The sequence below is a fragment of the Dreissena polymorpha genome, chromosome 5 (assembly GCF_020536995.1).
Source record: "Dreissena polymorpha isolate Duluth1 chromosome 5, UMN_Dpol_1.0, whole genome shotgun sequence".
Lineage (NCBI taxonomy): Eukaryota > Metazoa > Mollusca > Bivalvia > Myida > Dreissenidae > Dreissena > Dreissena polymorpha.
In genome coordinates this window covers 108138078-108147897 of record NC_068359.1, presented here as the reverse complement: position 1 = coordinate 108147897, position 9820 = coordinate 108138078, and the positions used below count along the sequence as shown (strand labels likewise).

At 34.2% G+C, this 9820-nt stretch overlaps 1 protein-coding gene across 1 annotated transcript; it reads right to left on the bottom strand.

Annotated features, from left to right (window-relative positions):
* Window positions 1-910: 910 nt before the first annotated feature.
* LOC127831034 (sex peptide receptor-like) lies at window positions 911-4553 on the bottom strand. The gene is made up of 2 exons (XM_052356015.1): window positions 4387-4553; window positions 911-4108 (listed from the first exon to the last, which is right to left on the bottom strand). The coding sequence occupies exons 1-2, from the start codon at window positions 4394-4396 to the stop codon at window positions 2943-2945; spliced, it is 1176 nt and encodes a 391-aa protein (XP_052211975.1). The 5' UTR covers window positions 4397-4553; the 3' UTR covers window positions 911-2942.
* Between the last annotated feature and the right edge of the window lie 5267 nt (window positions 4554-9820).

The following is a 9820-nucleotide window of genomic DNA, read 5'->3' as shown; positions in this document are numbered from 1 at the left end:
TTATTCCCGACTATGTGTCAAACAATGCGTTCCGTTTAACGAAAGATTTCATATTTATATTACAATAACACAATATAATTTGAAATCCAGACATACCATAATTTGAAGTACATTTGCATATGAAGAAGTTATTAAACGTGCTTGAACATTAAGCATGCTCTTTAATTAAATCTTAGAATAGTAAATACATTACTAAGGTTATGAAACAAATAAGCTGGCAATTAACTAAGCTTCAGAACGGATATAATTATGAAACCTCAAAGTTCAATGAAAATTATCTAAAATGCAAAAGAGTGGGCAATTATCAACTGTAATAGTTAGCTTTTAAGTTTATAAATGAACTGCACTCCTGTCATATCTTGATATCTTTGGCACTTCATCGGGTCATATCATTGTTTCATCAATATGTTGAATGTTAAGTCGAATTTCTCCACCAACACAATTTTTTTTTAAAGAAATCTTGCCGGATATATTACTCGGGGGACATTGGTTGATATCATTTTCGTTGCAAAAACTGTTTCATTGGCATACCTTTAAAGGAATTTGTAAACAAAGTGCTAAATAGGGGACAAATCCCTGCATTGTCGACTTCAAATAGCCATATTTCTATTCTGAATCTTCTATTCTGTCTGCAGCGGAAACATTTACATAATTCAGGACATCTATAATAATAATTTGATGCACCCAAATCACAACCGTTGTCAATTGCGAAATTGTCTGGCGGTCCCTCTGCCATTCATAACGATATTGCTTTGCCGTTAATTTCACTTCGCTCTCGAAAAGGTGGAAGACTTAAAATTATAACAGTCGCTTATATCATACACTTTTATTATAAAAAATAAGATATTTTAGTAAGGCGCTTATTTAATAAATTTTCACATTCATATATAACAGATTATAATTGGTAAATATTCAAAAATATGTGTTTAAACATGACTTAACAAACTAATATGATAACAAAATCTATTCGACATCTAATGGATGTTCGACAATACTAAGAAAAAACGGTAAATGATAGTTTATACATTTAATTGCGATTTTTATACAGTCAAACACAAGGCACTCATTACTAGAGGTCACTAGGCAGACACTTTCAAATTAAAATTCGCATACGCATTAAGAGTTACACAAAAATAACTATTAACTATAGTATCATGTTCAGTAAAACTTTTAAATAGATCAGCAAGAGATAAAATACTGAAGACCAACAACAAAAATAGGACAATACTTTCTTTTGAATCATATTTATCAGTGGTATCTAAATATACAGTATTTGTCCACTGAAAATAATTTAGTACATGCACAAGTTTCATAAAATCTAACGGAATACAAATGACGTGTATTTCACTATAATCTATGCCACTTGAAAAAAAAATCCGCGTTATTATATTATATTTGATAGAGTTTTGTGAGCCTTGTTATATACCATGATTTTCTATCATTGTTTATTGTCGAATAACGCACAATTGGGACTCTAGATGTGTAGGTATTGAATCAAAAGTGCGATGAAACCAAAATGATATCAGAAGAAGTTCGCATATGCTTTCGTAAGGAAGCACAAACAGGCGTTTGCCCTGATTCTCATTGTATCGGCCCTCCTCATTGTATCGTGCCTTTTGCGAAAACCGCTCAAGAATTGCTGAACGGTAAATGTTTTTCCATTTTAAGAAGTTTAAATTTATTTGCTGTTTATAACTGACTATTACGACGATCTTCCTAATGTTTTCTGTATTTCTTTTGAAAGTATGTCATGTTTATTCCAAGCCGATATTATGATTACACATAATGGTGTTTGTTATTGGTTTATTAGTAGGTTTATCAAATGTTGTATAAGCCGCCTACTTGTGACAAAAAACATATAAATAACTTCAGACAATGTATCATTAGATCGCATTCTCAAAGTCGAATATGCTGTTCACATTTTCTGGTAATTGTCGTCAAAGGTTTGATAATTTTAGCCGAAAGTGATATCAGTGTAGCTGTTGTTGATATATAGGCAAAAATCGTTTTATAGTGGAATGTCCCCAAGGCTTCCTATGCCGCAAGTATGCTGATTATGACCATTATTTTTTATTGTTGTGTTATTATATGCTTAGTAGCGCTATCGGTATATTTATTATTAAATTGAAAAAGCGACAAAGAGAATGACAGCCAGAATATGAGCCTGGTTGCTCAAAACTTTCGCGGCCATTTGAGCTCATAGTCATTAATTTCGGGATAAAGTAATGAATTGCTTGCCTTTAATATTGTGTTCTTCGTTTTAAACAAATGTGTTTTCCCGAATAGTTTAAACATGTTTGATAATAACTTTGCTTGGTCACTTAATTTTATTTTGATCTGAAGTAAACAGACTGTAACCTTAACTATTATTTAAAGTTTTGAGCAACCGGATAAACAGGAGAGATGTGTGCGCGTCTGTTTTATATAACGTCGTCGTGCCTACATTCGCGACATCATTTAACGTCACTAAATTAAGTATGAAAATCTACCCGCCTATAATTGAAAATACGCAGTCGGCCTATCACCTGGATGAGATGATAAAAACGAGTGTTCTGTCCAAGGTAATATACACTACCATACAAGTGGATATTACACATTTCCTGCACAATTTACGCTATTAACGCTTCATGCAATAAGCAAATTATACAAAATAAACCGTAGGCCTTTCACCCGCCTAAGGTAATGAAAAACAAGTATTCTTTACGAGGTCATATAAAATACCATATAAATGGATATTAAATGTTTTGTGCACAATTTACGTTACTAATTATTTTTGATTATTTGAAACTGACAACTCATGTTTTATGTCATATTTAAACTGATTTTAGCGTTACAATTGAAACAGATTTCCAATAATAAATATGTTCTAAATAAGACCTTACTCTAAGACTTTTTGTAAAAGGAGTATGCTGTTTATATCGTTGAGTAACATTAACATATTTTCACATTTCAACGTCTTCAGCCTGTCTCTCTGAGACACCAACAAGTTCATAACTCATGTTCTGAGATGACGTGTGCTCGTGCTCAAGTTCTGAAAATGTGCCTTCCTTGCACCGTGCCATCTTAAAAAGAGTTTTAATGCCAGAACGGAAGCTTCGAATCATCACACAGTATACCCAGAAATTCAGATGAAAGCTAAGCACCAAGGCCAGCTCATACGTGGCGTGGATTATTCTGTTGGTCCTCAGAGGTAGTATTTTCTGCCCGCTATGTATCAGTATCATCGTCAACAAGTAGAAGAGACCATAAGGCAGCTCCGGTATAAGAAATATGACGACTATCAGTAGAACAGCGATGGTCATGTTTCTGTTTTGCTCTCTTCGTCGCCTAACGTTGTTGTCAACACTTTTGCTACCAGGTCTCTGGCTCACTGATCGCAACATCAGTGTCGTGAACGCCACCAATGCCACGCAGGGAATTGCGTGACCGAGGATAAACGAGGCCCATATATAAGCACAGCCCCATCCGCATGGCTCTTTGAGTTCCCAGTGGCAAAACCCATCACTAGTCTTAATGTCAAAAGCATGGTACATGTGCAATAGAAAGGACAGGACGTACATAACAGCAACAATGCCGATCGTTTTCTTCATCGTGCACCAACGGTTAGCAACAGCAGGGTGTCGTACATGCAAGAACCTTTGAAACCCAAGGAGAACGGTTTCCCAGACGGAAATGGTGTGAAATGCACGTGCAATGTACAACCTGGTTATCATGGTAGCATTGCACCAGTCTTTAGAAAGTAACATCTGTTCACTTGAGTACACATAGAACGTCGCTGGGAGGGTCACCAGTCCGGTAAGGGAGTCGGATATTGCGATTAAAACCAAAATTATATTAGTCGAAGTTCGCATATTCTTTCGTAAGAATCCAACGATCACAAGACAATTGCATAGACACGTAAAAATGACCAAGACTGGCCAGATATAACCGTAGATCACAATCTCAAAGTCGAATATGCTGTACACGTGTTCGTGATAGTAGTCGTCGAAGGAGTAGGAGTCGTCGTCGAACGTGGGATCGGTGTCGTTGTGGTTGCTATGTTGATCAAGACCAGGGCCGTTTTCGTAGGCTGAAATGTTCTCCATGTCTCTTGTCAATCGTAGTAGGCCTTAAACAAACATGTATGTAATGGAATCAGGTTTTTGATGCATTTAACGTTGATTGAATAATGCAGTTCCAAAAATGCATCGCAATTATGTAAAGAAGAGTACGAATTCGGAGTAAATAATAGAAGAACTATGAACAATACAAAACAGTCAATTCATAATATTGCGTTAAATTACAAAGGTGAAAATATGCTCACCTGATTTTTTTAGTGATTAATATAAACTAAACTGTATGAATACTTATTACAACTTAATAAATCCAATTTCAAAGCAAACATACTTTTAAGCATATGCTCACAAACGTCTAAATAAAGTCCACATTCCCAACGAAAGATAATTTAAGAAATGCTTATTTTAGCTAAACACCTTATCTGACATTACTTTGCTAAGAGAGTATATACTATTACACCGATCGTCTTTCCAATTATCGGTAATGAATTACATTCCGCAACGCCTTATACTCTTTGTAGACATTAAGATCCCATTATGCTCAATGAAGGCGTTGGCATGCATTTTTATTACAAGTAATATGAACTCGCCCAAAACGAATTATATGCACTGAACACAATAGATAAGGTGGGTAAGTTACAATGTAGTACAATCAAATATCTATCAATTAACAAGTTTGCATTGTTTGGAAAAAACTAATTTGTGACAAAGAAACCGCAATGCCTTATTTTATTGTTCGTGTTGTAAGACTAATTTGGAATTTAGTAAATACTGCATGAGTCTATATTAGTTGAATGGTGTACACGATCTGATGGAACTGTTTACTTACATTGAAACATAATTTCAATTTCTGATAAACTTTGGGCCCCATAAGAAATAATTTATATAGCCCCTATACCTCGTAATCGCAATTTTTTTTAGTTACAATTGACGTAACCGTTATTAGAAACATGTAAGCGTGTAAAACATGCAATCAACGAATCTGTCAAACGCCTGTTTGCATGATTTCTCGGAGTACTCACATGCTAACAATTGAACACATAGTGTAGATATATAACTTTTATTATGTATGTTCAAATTATAGAGTGTGCTAGTATTTTAAAATACGTTCCGTAAATTTGAAAATTGTTATCATGCTCTTAGAAATGGTGATAACGAAAGGTTGTATCGACTGTATTTCCTCATATATATATATATATATATAGTCTTTTAAACAATACAAAGTCCCTATTTTTCGGAAGATACTTATCTAGTAACAATGTCTTATTTATGGAGTATTTAAGAGGAAAAAATGCACCTCTTTCCACCTTTTTCAATCGTACCTAACGTGGACTTCGTACAAACGCCTTAGAAAATTGCATACTTTAATACTAAGATTACTACACAGCAGTCCCATAACCGATTGCGAACCTGCGTATAGATATCTACCTCATGCACATTTTATTTATTAAACTTTAACTATTACAACTACTGCTGATAAGACACGCCCTCCGGAAGTGTCACTAAGATCAACAGTATGATAATTACAACAATAGCGTTTTTGGTGGGCTTTTTGAAACAAGACTCTATGCCATTTTGTGTAGCTTACCTGAACGAAAACCATGTTAAACTTCAGGTAATCATTTTCATGATTTCGCTCCTAATTCTGATCCAATTGTCACCAAAAAACCTGTTACTGTTCGCCAGTACCTGCTCATAATCGAAAACTACCACCATGTAATGTGTTAGCAGGATCAATTCCAAATTTTGCATTTTCCAAAAACTTCACTCGCGTATTTTGTGAATTATAAGTTGACATGCTATTTGCGGAATATTTTCCTTTACATATCACGCAAGGTTCTATTTGTTGATGATTAAGTTGTCGAGCGTAGCGTGAACATTTTGATTCTTCATTTCGAGACAATTGTTTCACAATAAATGGAAAATGTCTGACCAAACATTTCTTAAAACAAGATACTGTTAACTTTTAAGTGACACACCCTGAATAAACCACGTGGTATAGACATTTTGATAAACACTTCTTAAAAGATAGTCTTCTCTTTTAAAACAGTACACCGTATTTACCGTCGATATTTCAATTTAATATGCATTTTAATAACCGTCGTTTACACTATATAAATATAATGCTCAGGAAATATTTAATTAAATATGCACATTTAATATAAACTCTAGTTTGGTATGATTATATATACGAACATGTATGTTAAAAAATACTTTTCATGTTATTAAGAACATTAGCGATTGTTTGAGAAACCTTCAGTTGTCTGAAAAATTACATATATCAATGACGACGAATTCGTTGTTTACATAATTTATCAACAAATCTTAGATGCACTAGATGATGTAATGTAGTAACCAACAATGTAACTATAATAAATAAGAACGCCTTTCAGCCATAACTTACAAACAGACTTACCATGCAAAGTCATGATTTATTCCTCTAAAAGCTTACAGTTGTGTCAAGCCTGCATATCCCTGATTAATATTAACACTATTTAATGAGAAACGTCAAATGATGGACATTAATCAGATGACATACTTTAAGTGCAGCCGAGCGAAACTTGCCAGTCGATACATCATGTTTTAATCCAGAAACACATACTTGATAGCTATTATAGTTTATTTTGAACTTTATCGTTACATACAATGATGCGATCACAGGCGATCATGCTCCAGTGGTTGTGGTCGTATCTAAACTAACAATTAAGCGTGAAACGTAGTGAAGAGGAATGTATAATCGTTAAATGAACGCGGATTCATGTTTCTACTATTCTTATTTTAATTACTTCTTGCTTAATATATGTCACTAAATGCTTCATCAATTACAGCGTGCACATTTTAAAGCGAATGTGATTTGATACTATATTTCTTCGTAATCATGGCATTTAGTGAAGACGTACAGGTAATACTCTTCAAAGCGTTTGATATGGAGTCGATAAAACATATTTTTGAAAGTATGGAGGAAACAAAAACTCGATCCAGTGTTAAACATTTTTATAGGACAGTCTTACCGGTCAAACGAACCTTTATTTAGATTAAAGTCGATTATTTATCATCGTAACGGTGCTTACATAGCTAAGAAAAGAAGATATATTGTGCTTTGCCAATTATAATATCAACTCTTTTTCTTTCATCTCTGAATGCTCATTAACACAAAAACAACGCAACACACACCTGCAGCAAATATGTCCCGGTGTGCTTTCATCAAATGTTCAGATATCGGACAAATAATGCCCTAGTATGTTAGAAGATGCCGGCATTCGCAAACATATCAACGCCTTTTTTCCGAAATCGTCATAGGTATTAACCGAACGACGAAAGCATGCAACATATAACAGTTACTGAAATACTTGTAAAAATGACATGATTACTTCATTTTCGTAATGTATCGCCCACGATTGACTAGCGAAGTGATAATCGTTAGACCAATTGAAATAAAAATTCCGACAAAGTTTAGCTATTAGATATTACGTATTACACAAACTTCTTTTTTACAAAAAAACATTGTAAGAAGTATAAGAAGACAGCACCAATAACGCTAACAGTTGCCTTCTTTACTCTCACTTTAATTTCATACTAATTACAAAAGAAGTTACAGTAGTAATACTAAATTATTGCAATTTCATTAGTTTGAAATGCACAAAATACAATATAATGTCAATTGGAGTCTCAAATATGTTATCATTCCACAAAGTTCGTGTATTCGTTCTTATATGTTTGTATTCGATATTTTTGTTATCATATAAGTGAAGTAAAAATGCGCCGTGTACATTTATTGCTTTTATTTATGCATAATCTTCATATGCCTTTATGGGGCATGGCTTCAACTAAAGTTTTTTCAAGTATGCAGTTAATCAAGAAAGAAACCATCTTACCTGGCACGTAAATCCACGGACTTTATATAACCACGTCTATACAGTGGTGTTCACAAATACAATGGTGTAAACATGGTAGACTGGGGACAGGAGATTGAGTGATATTACATGAAAACGCATTATACGAGCTGTATGTCAGGCAACGCTGTCAACAAGAATTTACAGCTCCAATCAACGTTCCCATGTCCCCACTTTCCCACGTATGCCAACATAGTACAACATCATTAAATGCTATAGAGAATATAACTGTCATATCATGAACAAACATGTTGTTTTAAACATATTTCATGGAATGATGAGTGTGAACATTAACGAACATGCAATAGCGAATACATAACAAAGTAATAAGTTAATAACTGTATGGCGTACATGAAGGTAAAATTGCGATAACGTCGTTAATTACGAATCAAGTCCGACTGTAGAAATACCGTAATTGCGGACACGCTCTCTCTAAATTATCGGGCATACGGGTTGTAGTCCGTTATGTACACTTGGGGACTTTTCTAACGCATCACTTTTCAAACGTGAATATCTCAATTATGAGTAAAGATATTGATTTTAAATTTTACATACGATCATTTGACTACATTCTATGCAATCTTACGATAAAATCATTCATCCGTGACGTTTGGACGCTTAAGCACGTGGGTTAGGTGTGGTTCCATGTTTTTGCATGTGGACATGTTAAAACGCGATTTAATTCTTGTTATATTTCAATTTAATTATTTGAGGTGGGTTCTTACACAAGGAAAACATAAAATTAATTTACAAAACAATATCGCTCGTATGAATATTCAGGAGCGCAATTGCACACTTTGCGTTTTACAGGCTACCTTTCCCTTTTGCTAAAGCGTCCGATCGTCACGGATGAATGATTTTATCGTTAGCTAGCACATATTGTAGTAAAGTGATCACATGTTCAATTTTTAATAAAAATATTTACTCATTACTGAGATATGTTAGTTTTAAAAGTGTTGCATTAGAAAAAGTGTAGTAAAAGACGATATACATGTTATTCCAATTTTATTTCAATTTCATAATTTTAGGTAAGTTTTTACACAAGAAAAACATAGCATTAATTAAAGAAAAACAATGTGGCTCGTATGAATATTCAGGAGCGAAACGACTCAATCGGCATGTTTCAAGCCGGTCAGTTATTAAGATGTGTAAGATTATGCGTTTTACTTTTCACATTGTTATTATTTAACGTTATGCGAGTTTGCGAATTTGACTTTTGAAGTGTCGTTTTTAATTTGTTAAGGTTTATATTTAGTTTTTTGTTTTTTCAATTTGAATTAAATTTTCAGGAATTATAAGATATGTGTTGAATTATTCTTGGTCCAAATTTCAAGACAAGCCGTTCAAAAATAAGGGAGCTATATTGATATGATTAAGTGATGCGTTAGAAAAGTCTCCAAATGTATGGTGTACGGATAGGTCCGAATGTCTGAACCGCGTATCAGACGGTTTAGCTAGAACCGTATCAGACGGTTTTGCGGACATAAACCGTCTGATACGATCGTACCAGACGGTTTTGACTTTTGGACCGATTGTACGCTTAACTGTTTGATGCGAAACCGTATGATACGATTCGTATCAGACGGTTTACAAATCGTATCCTATGGTGTACGGATAGGTCCAAAAGTCGTATGTGTATCAGACGGTTTAGTTACAACCGTATCATATGGTTTATAAACCGTATGATACGCTTTTAAGACTTTTGGAACGGTTCGTACGTTAAACCGTATGATTCGAAACCGCATGATACGAATCGTATCAGACGGATTACGACGGGTATTAAAAATAGACGGTTTCGAATCAAACGGTTTAACGTACAATACGGTCCAAAAGTAAAAACCGTCTGTTACGATCGTATCAGACGGTTTATGA